At 44.0% G+C, this 21,040-nt stretch overlaps 7 protein-coding genes and 3 non-coding genes across 10 annotated transcripts; 3 read left to right on the forward strand and 7 right to left on the reverse strand.

The window, feature by feature from the left end:
- The first annotated feature begins 1,024 nt into the window (after positions 1-1,024).
- LOC147194115 (histone H2B 1/2-like) lies at positions 1,025-1,922 on the forward strand. The gene has a single exon (XM_086130417.1). It carries the CDS (start codon positions 1,050-1,052, stop codon positions 1,419-1,421), a length of 372 nt encoding a protein of 123 aa, XP_085986543.1. The 5' UTR covers positions 1,025-1,049; the 3' UTR covers positions 1,422-1,922.
- On the forward strand, positions 1,888-1,960 carry trnav-aac (transfer RNA valine (anticodon AAC)). The gene has a single exon. It is a non-coding gene; the product is annotated as a tRNA-Val (tRNA).
- A 700-nt stretch (positions 1,961-2,660) lies between these two features.
- LOC147194117 (uncharacterized) lies at positions 2,661-5,014 on the reverse strand. The gene has a single exon (XM_086130412.1). The coding sequence runs from the start codon at positions 5,012-5,014 to the stop codon at positions 2,720-2,722; it is 2,295 nt and encodes a 764-aa protein (XP_085986538.1). The 3' UTR covers positions 2,661-2,719.
- A 1,502-nt stretch (positions 5,015-6,516) lies between these two features.
- Positions 6,517-6,589, reverse strand: trnav-aac (transfer RNA valine (anticodon AAC)). Its single transcript has one exon. It is a non-coding gene; the product is annotated as a tRNA-Val (tRNA).
- Positions 6,590-7,526: 937 nt separating this feature from the next.
- LOC147194119 (histone H2B 1/2-like) lies at positions 7,527-7,945 on the reverse strand. The gene has a single exon (XM_086130965.1). It carries the CDS (start codon positions 7,942-7,944, stop codon positions 7,573-7,575), a length of 372 nt encoding a protein of 123 aa, XP_085987091.1. The 5' UTR covers position 7,945; the 3' UTR covers positions 7,527-7,572.
- A 265-nt stretch (positions 7,946-8,210) lies between these two features.
- LOC147194120 (histone H3-like) lies at positions 8,211-9,584 on the reverse strand. The gene has a single exon (XM_086131867.1). The coding sequence runs from the start codon at positions 9,577-9,579 to the stop codon at positions 9,169-9,171; it is 411 nt and encodes a 136-aa protein (XP_085987993.1). The 5' UTR covers positions 9,580-9,584; the 3' UTR covers positions 8,211-9,168.
- An 884-nt stretch (positions 9,585-10,468) lies between these two features.
- Positions 10,469-11,188, reverse strand: LOC147194121 (histone H1-like). The gene has a single exon (XM_086131866.1). The coding sequence runs from the start codon at positions 11,169-11,171 to the stop codon at positions 10,488-10,490; it is 684 nt and encodes a 227-aa protein (XP_085987992.1). The 5' UTR covers positions 11,172-11,188; the 3' UTR covers positions 10,469-10,487.
- A 2,142-nt stretch (positions 11,189-13,330) lies between these two features.
- LOC147194122 (histone H4) lies at positions 13,331-13,853 on the reverse strand. The gene has a single exon (XM_086131069.1). It carries the CDS (start codon positions 13,797-13,799, stop codon positions 13,488-13,490), a length of 312 nt encoding a protein of 103 aa, XP_085987195.1. The 5' UTR covers positions 13,800-13,853; the 3' UTR covers positions 13,331-13,487.
- Positions 13,854-15,603: 1,750 nt separating this feature from the next.
- ncf1 (neutrophil cytosolic factor 1) lies at positions 15,604-20,130 on the forward strand. The gene is made up of 11 exons (XM_086131869.1): positions 15,604-15,706; positions 15,822-15,902; positions 16,017-16,092; positions 17,044-17,209; positions 17,626-17,678; positions 18,038-18,160; positions 18,523-18,630; positions 18,701-18,818; positions 18,906-19,019; positions 19,098-19,273; positions 19,496-20,130. Exons 1-11 carry the CDS (start codon positions 15,635-15,637, stop codon positions 19,657-19,659), a joined length of 1,251 nt encoding a protein of 416 aa, XP_085987995.1. The 5' UTR covers positions 15,604-15,634; the 3' UTR covers positions 19,660-20,130.
- Positions 20,131-20,781: 651 nt separating this feature from the next.
- Positions 20,782-20,853, reverse strand: trnaw-cca (transfer RNA tryptophan (anticodon CCA)). Its single transcript has one exon. It is a non-coding gene; the product is annotated as a tRNA-Trp (tRNA).
- Between the last annotated feature and the right edge of the window lie 187 nt (positions 20,854-21,040).

Raw genomic sequence — 21,040 nt, forward strand, 5'->3', positions numbered from 1 at the left:
GGCACAGAAACCAAGAAAGCCAAAGCCAAGAAACCGTTAGAAAGACTCGGAAGTGAGGTGTCAACTCGGACACATAATCAAACTAAAAGGCTCTTTTCAGAGCCATTACCACACCCACTTGAGAGCACTGACTGACTCATTTAAACTTTGAGGGTCAGCAAACTTTTTGAAACGGAGCCATTAGTTTTGTAGGAAATATCTTCAAATTGCTTTGAAGAATGATACTATTATGGTGACATCTTATTTTTTTAGCAAATGATATTCATTACCGTGGAGACACTCATGTTAATGATTTTCTCACAATAATTAGGAAGAAGATACATGTAAACTCGCAACATTGAGAGGGTTATTTTTAAAAAAAATTATTAGAATACAGTTGCTAGTTACCTGCTCACCCCAGGATGGAAATGTGCTATAAGTGTTTTGAAAAGCTCCAGTCTGTTGAGGGGCCAAGTTGATGATAGTTTGGGAGTTTTCATTTAATAGTTTTTATTAATTTTCAAAGCTGGTTTGTTAGTTTTTATTCATTTTTTGTGTTTTTTTCTGGAAATGTTTGGTTAAGTTTAGTTTTAGTATTAGTTTTTGTGTATTTGTGTGCAAAATTAAAAATTATGACAATCGGGAAAAACTAAATCAAAATATTTTTAAAACGTTCTGAAAACAAATATCCGTCTCTCTCATTTATGAACCAAGAAAGGAGACTACTTTTGAATTGTTTTACTTTTTGTGGATGTGGTATTAGAGCTATTCAAGGATTGTAACCTTTTGGCATTCATTTGCATTCTACTTTAATGCAAAATTCCCCTGACGTCCCCTGAGCGGTATTCGGGAGACGCTATCTACATTTCAAATAGAAAAAAGCGCGACGAGTACCTTAGCCTATTGGCTAATAGATTTCCGCCCACGATTTCAAACCAGCGTGTTAAACGTCATCCCAAACAAACCAATCCTGTACGAGCAACAGCGTACAGAAATTTGCATAGCAGGATTATAAAAACGACACTCGGCCGGCTCGAATTCAGAATTCGCAAACCTGAGCAGTTGTCAGAATGCCTGAACCAGCAGTCAAAGTCTCCAAGAAGGGCTCCAAGAAAGCCGTCGCCAAGTCCACCAAGCCCGGCAAGAAGAGGGTGAAGCGCAGGAGGGAGAGCTACTCCATCTACGTGTACAAGGTGTTGAAGCAGGTCCACCCCGACACCGGCATCTCATCCAAGGCCATGAGCATCATGAATTCGTTCGTTACCGACATCTTCGAGCGTATCGCTGGCGAGGCTTCCCGCCTGGCGCTTTACAACAAGCGCTCCACCATCACCTCCAGGGAGATCCAGACCGCCGTCCGCTTGCTTCTTCCCGGTGAGCTGGCGAAGCACGCCGTGTCCGAGGGCACCAAGGCTGTCACCAAGTACACCAGCTCCAAGTGAAATGTTACTCTTCACTCTCGGCCAAAGGCCCTTTTCAGGGCCACCACAAACTCCTTAAGAGGTCATATCCATCAGTTTCAACAGTCGCTTTGAAAATGTAACTCATAGCATTTTATGTAGTGTGACAGTATGCAAGTATGTCCTTGTTACCGAAGTAATTTGTTTACAGTAACTTGGTTGAATAAGCTATTATACTGATCGCTTTGACATGGTTTCACGGCCGTCAGGGAAACGGTAACTACCTTGTGGCCCTCGACGATGATCTTGACAGCCCTGGCCTACACCATGTAACACGAAATCCGCTTCGTGTACTTTTGAGGCACACAGTACGACACAAAGCAGTATTAGAAGTTACCTTTTCGTAGAGAGGGGACTGTTTTTATAGTTGGATAACAAATACACGCACGCGTCTTCGAGCGTCACTGCATTGCCTACTTAAGCATTCAGTTCACAGGATATAACATCCGTTTCCGTAGTGTAGTGGTTATCACGTTCGCCTAACACGCGAAAGGTCCCCGGTTCGAGACCGGGCGGAAACAATTTTTATCCAAACATCAAGGATTTTTTTTTTTTTCATTACTCTAATCCCGCTATGACAATATAAATGATCCAAAGGGTAGCTGTGTGGCCTGAAAAAAAGATGTTAGACTACTGCAACTGGTTTGGCTTGATTTTATAATATGTGAAAGCTTATTCAGTTCACAATAATTATTACCTGTTTCCATAGTGTAATGGTTATGTTCGCCTAACACGCGAAAGGTCCCCGGACCGGGCGGAAATATCCTTTGTTCGTCGGTCTTAAGGCCCCCGCCCCCCGCCCCACTTCCTAAATAATCTGGTCGATTCAAACATACAATCCTTTCATAATTTTTGTAATTATCATTTAGGAAATTGTCTTGTTCCTCAGCCTGCACTTTCTGAAGCGTGCGACTTCAAACATAAAAGACATTTGAAACATATACACGGCTTCATGTGAATAAACTCAAAGATCTTGGAAAACTTAACTTGAGCTCGTCCATTCAAAAAGTGAAGGTCCATCCATCCACTTTCTGTCTTTCGTCACACCAGTCCTGTAAATTTCTGAAAACACAGACACACAACCTTTTTCCGATCAGGGGAGCAACTCCGGCAGCCATATTAACTTCCTATCAAGTGGTTAAAGAGCATGTGTGGCTTTGGACATTCGTCTGTTTTGGGAATTTCTCATGGCTTTATGAATGCATCAATTGAGCAGAAGACATGGCAGGAAATGAACATTTTATTTTTGCGCCATTGCCCTAAAAGACAATTACAGAAATCTACTCGATCTCCACCTCGATGTCAACAGGTTGCAGTTTTTGGACAAACACGATATCTTGGTCGCCGGGATCCTGTTGGTGGAGGATTTCCTCCTCCGGTTCGTCTTTGCACCACGACGGTGACGACGGCGGGAGCTGAAAGGGAAGCTCGAAGACCGTATTCAGGTAATTGTCTTTCCTGTTACTTTTCCTCGCCATCGCAAGCACCTGAGAGGCGACGGACCAGGCGAACTCCACCTTGTGCGGGTTCTGGTAGCCCAGCTCAAAGTTGTAATCCAGGATTTGGAAAAGGGAAGGCACATAGCGGAGCCGGTTCTGCCGCACATAGCGGTGCACCTCGAGCAGGATGCCCCTGGTCAGCTGTCGCAGGCTCAACTTACTCTTGGCTCCCCATTTGGAGCTCACGTCAAGATCCAGTCCGATTTGTTTGCAGGCGCGGAAGTCGTTGAATTGGATCGCCGCGACATTCATCTCTTGATTCGAGGGTATTCCTGCGCCGCGGTCCTCCGACTCGATCTGCGTGAAGACGGGCGTGCTGAGCCACAGGTCTCTGGGGAGCGTGTTGGGCCTCCTCACAAACCACTTCCCCACCGAGGGCCATTTTTGGACCACCCCGGCGCACCATTTTCGGAACACCGCGGCGGCCTCGCTGTCGCCACTCCGCAAGTCCAAATTGAAATTGTGCTCCAGGATGTCCTTGACCAGCTCGGTGGTCGTGCCGCGCAAACTGTCCACAAATTGGAACATTTCCAGCAGCGCGCCTACGGTCAGCGCAGACAACGGCAGCTTGACACCGTCCGTCGCCCAGAAGTCCAGGCCGATCCTCTTACAGAAAGGATACGGGTCCATGTCCGAGGATGACGACGCGCACTTTGTTGACTCGACTTCCTTTCCGCCGTCATAAATGTGCGGGAGATGTAAACTGCCATTGAGGAACTCAAATTGTGCTTTGTCGGGATGTGCGAGGAGGGCCTTCCATTTCGTGATTAAATCCCTGACCAGAGTTTGCGTGCTGTGCTCCTCCTGGAGGGCCACGTTAAAGTTGCGCTCCAGGATGTCCGACAAGAAGCTCACCGAGCCTTTATTTAGGGCCGTGGCAAACTGCTGAACCTCCATCAGGACACCGTTGGTGAGCAGATGCAGATGCAAGGCTTGTTTGGCGCCCGAGAAGACGTCAAAGTCCAAACCGATCTCCCGGCAGCTCTCAAACTGGCTCTTGGCTTTCTGGCTTGTCAGGATTCGCGTGGAGCAAACGCCACGCAGCAGCCACAGCTTCCGCCTCGCGTCACCGTCCTGAGCTCCTTCGTCAGAGCGTTCGCCGATCCTGCTTTGGGTGTCCGTGCGAGTTGCCGTTACCAGAATCTGCTCGTCGTCTTCGTTCACGGCCACGGCTTTCGAGTCGGATTGCGTTTCAGGCTCAAAGTCAAGCGGGCACATGTAGGAATCGGCCAGCAATTCTTCCGTGGCGTCGCCGATCGTGCACTGCAGCGATCGCTTTATCCTGGCGTCCGCTCTGGTGTAATCCAGAGCTTTGCGCTTCTGAAACATGACCCTTGGGATTTGGCTCACCTGGATGCCAAAGTTCTGCTCCAGCAAGGTGTTGCCGATGCGATTGGCTGTGCTGGAGAGGACGCGAGAGAAGTCCAGGAGTTCCAGCATCAGGCCGTTGGTGAGCAGATCCAAATGGAACCTGCGGTGGCCCGATTTGGACGGGTCAACGGCCAAAGACACGCCCAATTCTTGGCAGAAGGGATAAGGGTTCGCTTTGTGTAATGTCGTTTCTTGTCCCCTTTTGGGAACAACCGCGTCCTCCGAGGGCTGCTCTTCCGACAAGTGGGGAGGAGCCAGGATGGGAAAAAAATTGTTGAGAGGAATCTGGGACTGCGATGTCGTCTTGTCCACATACGCCTTTAAAACGGACTTGTCCGGCAACGGGAAGATGTCCTTGAGATGTTGAGCTTTGACCTTTTTATTTTTGATTTTGCCGTGAATGCGGGCCGCGTACTGGTAACACAACTTGTGGTCTGTGGTGTCCAAGCCCAGGTCAAAGTTGAACGCCATGACCTCAAATAGAAAATATTTCTCCGCCGTCGCCACGGTCCGGGCAAAATTGCAGATCTCCATTAGCACGCCGTGGGTCAACAGGCTGGTGTCCAACTTTGTCCACCTTTCCACGGCGGCGTTGAACTCCACGCCGATTTTGGCCGACTCCGGAAAGGGGACCTCACCTCTCTGGTTGCGCATGCCGTGGAACACGCGACGCTGCCAGATGTAGTTGTTGTCCACGCCGTCCATGTTTACATCCTGGTGTGGAAGAGAAGCGAATCTGTCGGCCCGTCAGTAATCTGTGAAAAATATTTTAATGAGTTCCATGAAAAAGCTACTACCCCACTTTACCCCGATCAAATCAATTTTCTAATAAATAGCACAATAGCACTGTGTTGGGAAAAAAAAATGATTAAAAGCGCGTGTCAAGAAAGAAAGTGTTTTTCTAAGGGTCATGGCCAAGGGAGAGACTTCATTGGGTTGGAATCCAGTCAGCTGTTGAGCCTGTGGGTGAGCAGCTGTGTGTGTGTGTTGTGGCCTGCAGCAGATTCTTGCATTTGTTTTCATTTTACATTTGTATTTTTGACAGTTTGAGTCGAGCAATCAATAGCCGAAAGTGCATTGGCGACTGCGGCTCTCCTTTTTTGCTGGGACCATGAATGCAGCACATTGTTTTGTCGTAAATCATAACTATGAAAACGGGTTATAAACAGAATGAAGTGCGAAACAAAAACAAAAAGAAGATTCTCAGAGTATGGTAGCTCCAAGTTCCAATAGTGAGAAATTGGCTCCATCTAGTGGTGTACAAAAGAATTTTAATCCAATTCGGTTGTAATTTAACATACAATCTTTGTAGAACGGTTTGTGTTGAAGCAGTTATCTATGTACATTTTTTGTTTCATTTTCATCTGCGATATATTTTAACTGAATACTTATGTAAGGGGAAGCCGGAAGAATCACTGCCATGGTTACAATTCAGTTGTATTTAACTTTTAAATTCAACACAGTGGCACCTTGGAGAAATGTTGGTTAGAAAAAATGTACTTGCATATATATATATATATATATATATATATATATATACTGCCCAAATAGTTTTAATATTCAAACTACGTCACAGTGGCTAACAAAAATAGCAAATCAACTTTTTGTGGAATAAAACCTGCCGCGGTTAGACGAATACGTATGTGTACATTTGAGATCGAATTAAGTTTAAAACATACTCGTCAGAGTGTGTGGTTGCCAATCACCTTCTCAAACCACTAGAGTAAATGATTAGATTCATCGTGTGGGCCCGGGCAATCTCAACTAGTTGGTTCAAGGCGAAGCCACTTGAAATAAATAACAAACACAGCCCAAAACCAAACAGCAGGCAGTTCGAGCGCTAGCGTTAGCATATGTAAATAGCTCAAGCTAACTAGACGTTCTGCCCTGGCTGCGATTAGTCCGCGGCACACAAGACAAAGACCGCTAAAGCAAACTCACCAAGGAATGCATTCCTTCACTTCCCACCTGCCGGATACGGCGTTGAAGTTATTTTATGGACGCGGAAAGACGGTTTAGCCCACAACTGCTGCATAGGTCGGCTCACGTGGAGCGGAACTTCCGGTATTATAAACCATGCCAGACCATCAGTTGCAGTAGTCTTTTTAACGCCTTTTCCGGGACACACGGCTACCTTTTAAATCATTTGTATGTTCTTAGCTGAATTAGAAAAATTAAAAATAAATCCGAGATTCTTGGATAAAAGGTGTTTCCGCCCGGTCTCGAACCGGGGACCTTTCGCGTGTTAGGCGAACGTGATAACCACTACACTACGGAAACATATTCTAACATGGTTGAAATTATATTTTATATAACATTTTTTCCAACTGTGGATTACGTGGTTTATTTGCAATAAAAATGTTGCTTGATGTTTCAGCTACTGACGTCATTTCTGTTGTCCTGACTTGGTCCTGAATATGTTTTGCGTGCTGCTCCTACGCGTTTTATGATGAAAGGCAAACTGGATATCATTGCCTTATTCACTTCCTGTCCAGCGTCTTACACGGAAGCTCGCAATTTGTTTGCTGCGTGTACTTATCTACTGTAAACGTTCTTTGTCATATGTAGAGTTCAGTATAAATTGTTCGGCTTTGTCAATTGTAAACTTGGATCTGAGATGCTATAATTTGTTTACTTTCGATTAGCATTTCCGATAACCTGCTATTAGAATGTTTCCTGTTCATAATGTAACCAAATGGGTACAGTATATATATCCATCTACTTCTTAATCAGTTTATCCTCGAGTCAACCCCAGCTGTCATCGGGCAGTAGTACCCCGATCAAATCAATATTCTAACAAATAGCGCCGTAGCCAAGGGAGAAATTTCATTGGGTTGGAATCCAGTCGGGCGTATGCATTAATCAACAGGTGTTTATATGTAGTAAAAAGTATTTATATGTAGTTTTGGTATAATACACCTACCGGTCGAATGTATTTAAGATTCAAATGCCGATGCATGTAAAAAGCACATTGCAAGTATCCCGTGATATTTTTGAAATTAAGTCACCGTCATCAGGCCATCAGGCGCGGTAACATCGTACAAATATTCATTGTGCGTTCCATTCACAATAAACAAAATAATTACAGATCAATATATATAAGGAACACCTGACCATTTCATGCACTGCGATTGACAACTCATTTGCAGCAAAGACAAGCCATCGCACCATAACGCTGATTGCTGTTGGAGGAAATGAAGTCTAAAGAAGCTTGTGGTGGCCCTGAAAAGGGCCTTTTGCCGAGAGTGATGAGCTCCAACATTTCACTTGGAGCTGGTGTACTTGGTGACAGCCTTGGTGCCTTCGGACACGGCGTGCTTGGCCAGCTCCCCGGGAAGAAGCAGGCGGACGGCGGTCTGGATCTCCCTGGAGGTGATGGTGGAGCGCTTGTTGTAAAGCGCCAGGCGGGAAGCCTCGCCGGCGATGCGCTCGAAGATGTCGGTAACGAACGAGTTCATGATGCTCATGGCCTTGGATGAGATGCCGGTGTCGGGGTGGACCTGCTTCAACACCTTGTACACGTAGATGGAGTAGCTCTCCCTCCTGCGCTTCACCCTCTTCTTGCCGGGCTTGGTGGACTTGGCGACGGCTTTCTTGGAGCCTTTTTTGGAAGCTTTAACTGCTGGTTCAGGCATGTTGATGACTTTATTGAAAGGCGTTGAGTGAACTTGGACTTGGCTGAGTTGAGCTTTTAATATTCGTGATATGCAAATATTTGTGCGCTGTTGCTCGCGCAGGATTGGTTTGTGTGGTGTGACGTCATACGGCTGCTTTGAAATTGTGGGCGGAAAACTTTTAGCCAATAGGGCAAGGAAGTTGTCGCGCTTTTTTCTTTTTGAAATGTAGATAGTATCTACAGAGGAACGTGACTTGGGCAACAGGATATAACATGAGTGTAGTATGCAAATAAACATTGACAGCGTTGTGTCATTTATTAAAAATGATTTAGGAATAATCAATAGGTGGATATTTACAATATTCACAATATCAATATTTACAAATGTTCTAAAAAGGAAATTTTAAAAAATCGATTTTTACAATCGTATATTTACTTCATTCGTCCATGCCACTATTTAGGAATGTTCACATGTATTTATACATGAAATAAAATGTACACAATATTCCAAATGACCAAACATCGTCCCATCAACATATTTGATTCATTTTCAATGACCAGCTCATCAATGTAATCGCACCTTCATTTTTTTCAAGTACTAAATACACCTTCAACCCTGGCTTAAAGTATTCGTACCGAGCAATGTAGTAATTTACCTATAACATCAAAATTATAGCAATTATACGAGGACATGCAATAGGTAATCTGAATTCTTGACATTTCGTCACATTTAGCTTCAGTGTTAAATGTGTCAACAAAATGGTCGACATTGTCATTTTTAAATTACAATATTTGTCACTTAAAATATCAAAACCCTAATAAGGTGAAGAGCAATACCAAATAGACGTTTTATTGCAAACAATTCCCAACGTTAAATATAAAAAGGTAAATATTTAGTATTCAGGGAACTATGAAATATGTTACATACACTTGCTATTCTTCACACCAGCATCTTATAATTGAAGACTGAGGCCAAAAATTAAATTAAACGCTGCCATTCTCATCATGGCATGCTTTGTGAAAGAAAATAGCCAAGGGGGGTTTTGATGACAAAGGTGACTTAGGTTTTCTTGTGCTCCAAAGCAGGGGACTTGCAATGTTTTCTACATTAAGCACAAACCGTCAGGAGCATCAATATAGTCATTGTGACATTGAAAGAGATAAGTATGAAGAATTGAAACCATTTTCGAAAAAGTGAGTGGCTCTTAAAAGAGCCGTTGTTGTGATGGGGTGAACGGGAGACTTAGGCCCTCTCGCCGCGAATACGGCGAGCCAGTTGGATATCTTTCGGCATAATGGTGACGCGCTTAGCGTGGATGGCGCACAGGTTCGTGTCCTCAAACAGGCCGACCAAGTAAGCCTCGCTAGACTCTTGCAGAGCCATGACGGCTGAGCTCTGGAAGCGCAGGTCGGTCTTGAAGTCCTGGGCAATCTCTCTGACAAGACGCTGGAAGGGCAGCTTACGGATTAGCAGCTCCGTTGACTTCTGGTAACGGCGGATCTCACGTAGAGCCACAGTACCCGGCCTGTAGCGGTGAGGTTTCTTCACTCCGCCGGTGGCTGGGGCGCTCTTACGGGCCGCTTTGGTGGCCAGCTGCTTTCTGGGGGCTTTTCCTCCGGTGGACTTGCGAGCGGTTTGCTTCGTTCTGGCCATTTCGAGTAAAGAGAGTGCTTCGTCTGTATTGACATTGCAACGCGTCACCCCGAGATTTTATAGTAGAGTGTTGGGACTACGGGGACGCTGATTGGTCGAATGGAAAGTCACGTGGGCTTGTATTAGACGAACGATTGGAGAACAAGAATTTGAAGTGAACCAATGAAAGCGTTGGCGGGAACACTTTGAAAGCGCCAACTGTCTAAGCGGACGTTTGAACAGCTTTGTCTATCCTAATCCAACAACAAAACGGGGTTAAAGTAAACAAAATAACCACATACAAATGCAAAGGGCTGTCTTGCTTTAAAAAAAACATTCAAGGATGACACAAAACCGTTGACCTGCGAACTAACATCAAGTGTCAGAACTCAATTTGTGCATTTTTTCCACAAAATTCAACTCACTCAAAATCTTAACATGAATGAGGTGCTCCGTTTGTCCTGTATCAGAGGTGGGAGGGGACATCGGGAAAATATGTTTACCTTCCCGAACAGCTGGTGGATTTCCGGGCAGTGCTGGGCAACATGGCTGACCCTGTCCCCCAGCCCTGGGCTATTATTTTTCAACACCCCACCCCAGGTAACGTTTTGGCGCATGACAGTGAGGAAACGTAGTCACATTTTTGGGAGTCTATGTAAACAATATATTTTCAAATCTGGGGGTTTATAAAACAAATTTCAATCAATCAAATTTGAGATGGTGTGTATGTGTGTGTGTGGGGGGGGGGGGGGGGGTACACCATCTAATTTATTCATGGTGGCCAGCCAGCCAGTGTGCATTCACTGCCACATATCTAAAAAGATAAAAACAACACATTCTAAAATGCAAAATAGATTGAGGAATTGCTCTTTGAGTGATGTGGTGGCTCTTAAAAGAGCCTTTGGTTGAAGATGTGAAACGTGTTAGATTCACTTCTTGGATTTTTTCACTGATGTCTTCTTGCCTGTTTTTTTAGGTGCAGGTTTCTTGGCGGCAGCCTTCCTCCCCTTCTTCGGGGTATCCTTCTTGGACTTGGGATTCGACTTTGCTCTGGACGTCGTGGCCTTCCTGGGGCTGCTTGTCGACTTGGGAGCCTTCTTAGCAGCAGGCTTCTTCGGTGACTTCTTGGATTTCTTGTCAGGCTTGCCGGAAACACGTCTCTTCTTCGCGGCTGCTGTCGATTTCCTGCCGGCGACAGCTACGGTAGTAGCGGTGGTGGTGGTGGACTTCTTGGCAGCGGGTTTCTTCTTAACACTCAACCCAACTTTCTTGGCCTTCTTGGCGACCGGCTCCTTCTTGGCGAGTTTGAAGGAACCAGAAGCGCCAATTCCAGTGGTCTGGATCAGGACCCCCTTAACCACTAGATTGACTAAGGCAATGTTGATGCGCCTGTTGAGTTTGACCACGTCCACGCCTTGGCTCGCCAACGCCTTCTTTATCGCAGACACCGACATTCCTTTGCGGTCATTTGAATCGGCAATGATCGCGACGATCTGTTTGGAGAGGGTGGGGGCATCTCTATTCGCCCTCTTGACTGGTGACTTCTTCTTTTTGGCCTTTCCCGCCGCCTTAGACGGGGTCGTAGCGGGTGCTGCCGGTGCTTCCTCTGCCATGGCTCTTCTCCGGTTTGTCTTGCTGAAAACAAGTTGTCCGCTGGAGAGCAGGAGGCGGGACTTATACGGCACATGAGAACCGGGGAGACTCAACCCAGCCGCAGCTCTGCACTCGAGCGATATGTGGACGTGCTTTTTGTGTTTTCTCTTTCACGTTTAAGTCCCAAACTACACTATAAATTAAAATATATTATCAAATCTCTTGCACCAGATCATAGTTGACCCCCTCTTCTTTAGCCTAGGATTGTTTTTGTGGGTTAATATGGGCTGGTTTTATCACTAGACCTTTCAAACCTCGCCGGTTCTCTGTCATTCGGAGACGACCGCGGCCACTTTTGGTGTCATTTTGTCCTCAAAATGCGTGAAATTGTGTCGTGGTGGTCGTGATGCAGTTTCGCACATTAGCAGAGACATCTGAGCGTGGATTAGAACCAACTCGGCTCCACGATCGGTTTTATTTTTGCCTTTATCAGCGAAAATTGAGACGATGGTAAACACACGAGTTTCTCGCGGTGACCCCGGGGCGGTTACCAGTCGGCAACACACGCGAGGATCTTACGTGCTCATCGATCGTTTGGATGCATGAAAAATCAATTGATGACAGTCTATTGATAACTTAACAGCTTGAATATAGTTTTGCACATATGTGACGTGATTTGAGGGTGTTACTTGCGTGGAATGTGTACTCATTAGAAGATTGCAGTCAGATCAGCGTTTCTTCATTCTGAGGCAGGCCATGTTTTAATGTTTGTTTTGGGTCCGTTATTTCCACTTTTGCCCTTAATTTCACGTAGCGATTTTAGATGTTTGTATGAACGTTTATATATACATTCCACGCTATGGTCTCGTGGTTGTGCATTTGAAGTATATTGGTTACATTTGATTGGGAGACACTTTTGCAAATGTAGTATTAAATAGGATTGTATACAGTTTATATAATAATTTGGAAAGGACACTGAAGGTTTTCCAGCACATGTGTGGTTGTGTATGTCCAAGCAAGCGCACAGTGGAGATGTTGAAACATGACTCTGAAAGATTTTACCCACAACAACTATAATAGCTGAGTCTGAGTCGGACTGAGTAAACCCAGTCGAGAAAAAAATACCAAGACCCCGCACAAGAGGTTGACGCCGTCGTGTAATCGATGAACCCGATATGTATTTGCTATTACGATTATTGAACCACGACTCATTTTGGATTATATTCTACAAGTAGGTACTTACAAAAAGCCGTGAAAACACGTTTGGTTGGCCAAGAACCACTAGATTTTTTTGGAGTTTTTTAAATTTTTTATACAAAGTAGTTACTTGTAAAATGTGTTTCTGTATTTTACATTTGAATGTAAGTGAATAGACTTCTTGATCATGGACAATCCTTTACATCCTCCCTATTCAACAAAAGTACTTCTGGACATTTTGCATTAATTGTAATCAAATGGTGTCATAACATTATTGAGCTTCATTACCATCTATTTTGTTGATAATATTTGGCATGTTTATGAATATTGTTGCTGTGACCATCTAATTTTGAATACGTTATTGAATGTTCAATATGCATGTGTATTCCACGAGAAGCACTTAAAATGGGGTAGTTGATAAACGATGAAGCTTAATACATTCATACTTAATGCCCGGAAATTGCCATCATCACCACAATCTATTTGGAGATCTCTACTTTGGCCCACTTCTGACTCTTCAAATTTCAGATTGATCGGTAGATTAATTTTGGATTTTGTGAAGACTCTCACGATCGATTATCTTAAAACCGACCAACCATTAACAAGTTTGCAGACATTCATACGTCTGCCCAATTGAGCCTCTTAAAACCACCTAGGGATCACCCCAATATTTGGGGATGTTAAGTGTTTCCCTCTCCATGTGGCGGTCATCATGGAAAATATTGAAGCAATCCTGTTTTCAGAAGTTGATGTGAGCATATGTTGATATCCACACAAATCGATTGCATTAGTTGACTGACGCTTTGGAAAGCCTCTGTAAAAAGTGCCATAAACTAATTATAGGTTAACATTTTTTAGCGCTCGAGTCGATTACTGTTTGAACTTTGACGGTGTCGCATGGCACCCCATGCTAACTTGTCCCTGTGCCGCATTTGGCGAGCCCTCAAGTTAATACAACATTTTTAACTTTATTCGTATTGTGGTCATCATAGTGTACAGGACCAACAATAAATATTGACCGCTGTTGACCAGAAGTTTTCCCCTACAACTCGGTAGGTTTCCTCGGAAACGTGCCCTTTAAGTTATGAGTGCGTGGCTCTTAAAAGAGCCGTTGGGTTGATGGGAGATAGCCGATGAATCTAACCGCCGAAGCCATACAGGGTGCGGCCCTGCCTCTTGAGAGCGTACACCACATCCATGGCCGTGACTGTCTTTCTCTTGGCGTGCTCGGTGTAAGTGACAGCGTCACGGATCACGTTCTCCAGAAAGACCTTGAGGACACCGCGGGTCTCTTCGTAGATCAGGCCGGAGATACGCTTCACTCCGCCGCGGCGAGCCAGACGTCTGATGGCGGGTTTGGTGATGCCCTGGATGTTGTCGCGGAGAACTTTGCGGTGACGCTTCGCGCCTCCTTTACCGAGCCCCTTGCCGCCTTTGCCTCTGCCGCTCATTGTTGTAGCTTGATGAGAAACTTGATTGAAAACCGAGTGTGACTAATGGTTGAAACTGACTTGAGTTTATTCTCCAACTGCGGACGTGTTAGAAATACTCTCCCCATCGTCTTGTCACTCCGCCCCCAACCGTTGGAGCGCTGTACGGCAAAGTACTTCGGACAAACTAAATCCTACCGTCATTCGAGGGGACACGAAATACCACGTTCGTATTTTGAAACGCTTACATAACTGTTTAATGAATATTGTACACATCCAATAAAAATGACTTACTTTCAACTTTAGAGTTAGAATTCGAATACATTTCCAAATTTATACCTCTCATTGTACTTAGTGGTGGGCATTCAGGTTTCATTCCGTGCCAGAAGACTTCACATAATCACCATTATTTGTTGCATTATATCCATTTATTCCAGTGGTGGGTAGCAACGAAGTACAAATACGTAATAGACTAACAATCACTGTACTTAAAGTTCTTTTTCAGGTATGTGTATTTGACTGGAGGATTTATTTTCTTCTGACTATAATATTTTTCCCTTCTTCTGAGTACAAGCACGAAGTAATTTAATCAAAGAAGGGAACTTTTTTTTGCCAAAATTTAAAAAGGACCAGCATCTATAATTCCTTTTGTACGTTTCTATTTTATATATTTCAGGGTCTGTATTTTACTTTTACTTAAGTATTGGCATTGGATCAGTATTTCAAATTTGTCGGCTCAAGGCCAGTGAGCTGAAGCTCGAAAATTTCAACATTTTCCATCCTCTTGATTGGTTGGTCATAGCAAGCATGCATGCTGACGTCACTCTCAACGGTCGTTGACCGATAAATTGGCCAGTTGGAATGTTGCGCCCCACCTTGGTCCCATCTATTTTATTGAAGAGGAGCAATTGTGTATGTGACATTTTTCATAAGAGTTTTGCGTGATCAGACTGGACGTACATCTCACAATAGACAACAGCGACAAATGAAACTACTTTGCTCATGTAAAAATAAATATGCATCTACCTGGACATATATTTGATTAGAATTTTTGTCTTGTTCATATGGGGCCCTGGCACCCTGAGCCGCCACTTAACCCAAGTTAACTTGTTGTCGGATGAGGTTCTCTATTTGTTTTAGCGTAACCGTGGTGAACGCTTAACGGCCCACGCCAGACATGACATTTTCCGTCTTAACAATTTCCCTTGCATCATGATTTTTATTTATTTATTTTTTGCAGTATTTGTGGACATAACAAGAGGAAGTTTGCCGTTAGTGCTCTTCTATCTTCCTCTTTGTTTCTGTTGCGAAAACTTTGCAGATACAGTCATGTTGTGTGGACCGACGAAAAGAGTGCATAGTGGGCACCGCAACAACAAATGTAACCCTACAGACTAGTCAATACAATCCCTAAAGTCGAGTCAGTGCATTTCATTTTCCATCAAGTGAAAGCAGCGATTGGCTGGCAACTGATTCAGGGTGTCCCCGCCTACTGCCCGAAGACGGCTGGGATAGGCTCCAGCACCCCCCGCGACCCTAGTGAGGATCAAGCGGTTCGGAAAATGGATGGATGGATGGATGAAAGCAGCGTGACGGTCAGCACAGTGAGAAAGTGGTTGGCTCGTCCGCCTCAAGAGTCGAGAGGTTCTGGGTTTGAATTGAAGTGAAGTTGCCGTGTCCCCCCGTGACCCTCATGAGGATGCATGCGTTTCAATTGCCTTCTTGACAAGGTAAAGAGGGAGTGACATTTGCGGCATGTTGATGACACAATAGAGGCGCGCACACGCGCCGACGCACGCGCACATTTATAAGCCTCCAGCAGCATCTCACATCAGTCGGTCTCCTTCTATCCCAACATGGAGGAAGTCTACATTCGACACGTGAAGCTGCTCGGCTTTGAAAAACGCTTTTACCCCAGTCAGCACTATGTGAGGCTCCAAAAATGGCTGAACATGCTTTTTTTTTCATCATAAGCATCTTTAGTTTGCTTTAATGTTCGTTGTTTTTTTTTGGGGGGGGGGTGTCCACTTTATTTTGTTTTAGGTGTACATGCTGATGGTGAAGTGGAGCGACCTCGTCGAGAAATTGATCTTCAGGACATATCCTGAAATCTACACTTTCCACGTGAGTGTCTTGTTTAGTTTTTTAATGCATGACTAGATGAAATGCTTTTGCCCCTGATTTCAACAAGTCAGTACAGTGGCTGGCTGTTCAATGAAGCAGATCTCTCGTTCCCAGAAATCCCTGAAAGAGATGTTTCCGATTGAAGCCGGACAAATCGAAACAAAGGACCGAATCATTCCATCGCTGCCAGGTATCATTTTGAAAAAAAAAATAAATTAGTGCAATTTTGTTTCCCTCAATATTGCAATTGCAAATTAATAGACACATTTTTTCCAAGGTGATCTTTACATATATATTTTTTTAAAGAAATGCAATCCACACATAAATCTCTCTCACAATCATCAAGGTCAGATTTATTATACATAATTTTTTTGTTTTTAAAGGCTTGGGATTATGCTGTGAAATGAATTGAAGTGATATGAACGTTTATTTCTCTAATTCAATTAGAGTTACTGCATCTGTAATGCAAACAAATCTGGAACATACTGAACTAATCTAAACGGTATATAAAAAAACTAAAACATACACGCACACACACAAAGAGCCCAGCAACCAAAACGAAGCTTTTTTTTTTTTGCCCCCTGCAACGGCAGCCTTTGCAATTTAAAATTGCAGTTTGGATTTGATTCATTATTCAACCCAAGTAAACAGAGACTCATCACATGACTTTTTGGTGTATGTTCTGCATCCACGATACAAAGTGTACATTTTAAATTGACTGCGAACTCATGGCGAATTTGTTTCAAATTACTAACGCTTGCACGCTGTAGGGGATTTTATTTCAGGAAGCACCTGAGTGTCAAAACTTTTACTTCTCTTTTTTTTCCCTCTTGCTCTCTTTATTGAGACAAGCCAGCAGAAGAGGGGAAATGCAACCAAAATCACACAAAAACCCCAATTTTCATCACTCTGTACACAATTGGATTGCAGCGCTTCCCCTCGTCAAGGTCGCACAAAAAAAAAAATCAATAAAATATAAAAGAATATTACTCGTCCTCTGAAAGGCCAATGTTTTGTGTGACATTTGAATATTCTTCAATTTTATCCAAGGTTTAAATCATCACGAATTTGAAGAAAACTAAAGCTAAAATAAAGTAAAACTACTCACGAACATTTGTTCAATATCCATTTTGTTCCGCAGCACCGCGTTGGGTGGAGAGCCAAAGGTCTCGGGAAAGCAAGCAGAGCACACTGACCGAGTATTGCCTGTCGCTCATCACGCTCCCGCCGCACATCTCACGCTGCTCGCATCTCAACGCCTTCTTCAAAGTGCGACCGGAGGACGAAAACCCGCCGGCTCCAAACACGTCAGTGAGCTGCATTCAACACTCAACGCGGAGATCAATGACTTAACTCAAGGCCAATAAAAAACTCACAAACTTACTGAAGGCAAACAAACAAATGAGCTAACAAACTAATTAACAAGAGAGGGAGGGGATGAAAGCCCACAGACCGTCAGGGTGGCTAGCTCGCGAGGAAGCATTCACTACCTAACTAAAGAGGCATGGCACTGTTTTGTATTGCAATAAAATAGTACTGTCAAGATAACTTTATGGATTCATATTTACCCTAACAATAGAATTCATCTCTACTTCCTCCAAATTAAATGCCACATTGTGGGTTTCAGATGAGTCACCTTACCAATAACAGACGACTAACTCACACACAGTGCATCAACAAAACAAAAGGAAAAAACTGTTCGGTATTTCTCTCTTCTGTTCAGAGGGAAAAAAAGCGAAATCTTCTTGGAGACCAAAGTCAACAACAACATATCTGGTAAGACTTGAAATATTGAGCAAACAATGCATGTGAACATAGTTGTTTTTCAGTGGCCTTTGTGTTTGTATATTGAAACATGCAAAATAGGATGAAAAGTGAACGTTTTGTGTTGCTGTATTTATATATGTTGGCATATTTAAGTTGTGTATTTATATAGCAAAGTCTTAACATCACAGTCCTTAATTACACAGTTTTTTATTTCATTAAACATGTGTAATTTTAGGAATAGCATAAATATTTAAACATTGATGTTTAGTAAATGTATGTTTAGATGTGTTTAGTATGTTTAGTATGTTTAGATGCTTTCATGATTATTTGATATGTAAGGTACAGACATAATTAACTCCCCTCTTTAGAGATTTCTGGGCCCATCCTACTGGACACATACAGAGTAATCGCAGACTTCACCAAGACGTCCAAACATGAGCTCAACCTGCGCACTGGGGACTTGGTGGAAATTGTGGAGAAGAACCAGAATGGTGAGAAACTCCAAAGGTCGAGAAGAAAATTTGATCGTTCGCAGCATTCTTACCCAAAAGAAAAGGGATGCAGTGACACCTGGTGGCAATTGAGAACATCGCACACCTGCCATTTCAGCAAAACATCCATATAGAATGGTGGCCTCAATTTGCCCGAATCCTAGCTAGCAAGCTAACTCGTTAGCATAAAGCAGTATGTTTGTTTGTTTGCTAGCTCGTAAAAGGTAGTTTGTTAGCTAGCTAACTAACTAACTAAAGGTGATCAAACCATACATGTGACCTTGCCACTGGGTGTGGCAGGTCATATCCAGCTCTCCAAAAAGTGACATTTTGTGAATTTTAACATGACCGTTGGCATTCAGGCTGGTGGTTCTGCCAATGTGAAACGAAACGAGGATGGGTTCCTGCCACCTACCTGGAACCCCTGGACGGACCAGAGGAGACAGAGGACGTAGAGCCAAATTACGAAGGTAATCATTAGTCCTTTGATGATTATTTTCATAACCACGCGGCTTTGTTTAAAACACGCTGTCCCTGAAGGAGAATTGCACGTAACAGTCCGAGCCTACAAGGCGGAGACGGGCGATGAGATCTCGCTGGAGATGGGAGAAACCATCGAGGTCATTCACAAGCTCTTGGACGGCTGGTGGGTTGTCAGGTAGAGAAGTCACTGCTTCACTCGTAAGTCAAATGATGCATTTGGGTTGTTTGATTTCAATGTGCAACTTTTTCCTGCTTTGCTCAGAAAAGGCGAGGAGACGGGTCACTTCCCCTCCATGTTCCTGCACAAAGCAGGAAAAGGGGCCAAATATGAATACAATATCAAGCAACCAGAGGGACAGAAGCCTCCGCCTCGCAGGTCCATTATCGAGATGATCCTTCTTATGCTGTGAACCCTTGCTTGGGTTGCCAAAATTCATCCGTATCTTCTCTCCAGGTCCACCATTAAGAACGCCAAGAGCATCCACGAACAAGGCCGGCAGCGCCTAAGCCAGGAGGCCTACCGGAGGAACAGCCGCCGATACCTCCAGCAAAGAGGCGGCCTGCCCACCGCCGTGCCCAGGAAATCCAAGATGCCGGAGAAGTCACCTCTGAGGGAGAGAAAGAACCAAGGTAGGATGACTACCTTTGATTTTTTTTTTAAAATTATTCCTGCCTCTACAGAAAAGGATTACAATTGCCGATAAATGTAACAAGATGGCAACAAAGCACTTCTTTTGGCCTTTGCCAAACTAAATGAAGTTCCGCCCCTGACTTCAATATTGTTCCTTGGGTCCCAGATGCCACAAGATGGTGCCAAAGTAAAACACTATGATATGCACGTGTGACCCGCAGGGAACATTCCCGTGCAGCGCTTCAGTTCGGCGAATGAGCTGAAGCCAGAGGCCCCAGTGATCCCGCCCCGACCGAGTCCCGAGCTCATCCTGGAACGCTGCACCGACAAAACCTGCAAGAAAGTCAGCATCCGCAATTCCGGAAGCAGAAGCAACAGCACCTAGTATGAAACCTCAGATGGTGTCCCTCAAGGTCCCCCCTTGCTGCCCCTCCCGCTCCTTTATTTAATGGTCCCTTTCCTGTGTTGTTAAGTAATTCTTGATTGTTAAGTTATTGCTGAATCCTCCCATTTAATCTTTTTTTCATGTATAAAAATATATGAAACTTGTAAATAACATTTACATCGAATCCCCACCTTGTGCGACTATTCATGACATCCATGCATCGTGATAGCACGCACAACTAAATGCTCTTTCACTAGATGGTAGCAGGTGGAATCGACATGTTTGGTTGTGTGCCATGACATTTTTTTTTTCATATAAATACGTGCCTTAGCTCAATAAAGGTTGGGAAACCCTGCTCTGGATGACCTCGTGACAGCATTGTGGAAAGCCTCGACATTTGTGCTTTAGTCTCAGCTCCACCTTCCTCACAGTTGCAAAATAAAATCAATAAAGTTGCCGTTGATCCTTTAAGTGTGTTACAGCATGGATATACACGACTCATACACAAAAAAACAAAAAACGTTGGCATACTTGGTTGAAATTTGCAGCGGAACCTACACAGCACTATAAGCAGAGTTACAGAAGGTTCACTTCTTTGCCTTTCTGTGACACCTGCAGTCTGTGGCAATCTGCTAATGACAATATAAATCACTGGTCACTTGCCGTTATTTTCGTGGAGATGCAGCCATTGACGCTGGCGCGTTTTGGCTGCCGCTGCTCAACCCGTATTGTTTTGTGTTTTTTGTTATTGTAAAGTGTCCTTGGGTGTCTTGAAAGGCGCTTATAAATAAAATCTATTATTATTATTATTATTGCTGTCACAAAGTGGCATCAGTCGGTTACAGGAGAGAGACCAGAAGAGTCACAGAAAGGCTCAGAAGAATACATTCTTGGGCTCTTTCATGGCTGAAACAGCTGTTGATTCAGCTACCGGGTACTTGTTAAGCAACAAGTTGTACTCCCCAAAAACACCGAACAGTTGGGACGAGGGCTTTCAAACACTCACAAAAGGTTTGCGTGCACTTGAGATAGATCCTGAAATTTCACCCAAAAGCCCAGGGCATGTTGTGACAATGAAGTGTTCCGTATATGGAACGTGAGGAAAATGAACTCCAAAAGTAATGACCCCGACGTGATTTGAACACGCAACCTTCTGATCTGGAGTCAGACGCGCTACCGTTGCGCCACGAGGTCGACGCCGGCAATGTGTACGGTGTTTTATATGGACAAATAAAATGAAGGAATTTCCGTATATGTCGCACCATCCTAATAGCGGCAGGCCCCTAATCACAATAAAACACGAACAAATGGCATGTCGTGCATTTTCTCAGCCCATCTCATGTGTTCTAATTCCTCGTCACCGGTTCATTCCAAACTGCTA

Source organism: Hippocampus guttulatus, chromosome 15 (assembly GCF_054856545.1).
Source record: "Hippocampus guttulatus isolate MCC_2025c chromosome 15, RoL_Hgut_1.0, whole genome shotgun sequence".
NCBI lineage: Eukaryota > Metazoa > Chordata > Actinopteri > Syngnathiformes > Syngnathidae > Hippocampus > Hippocampus guttulatus.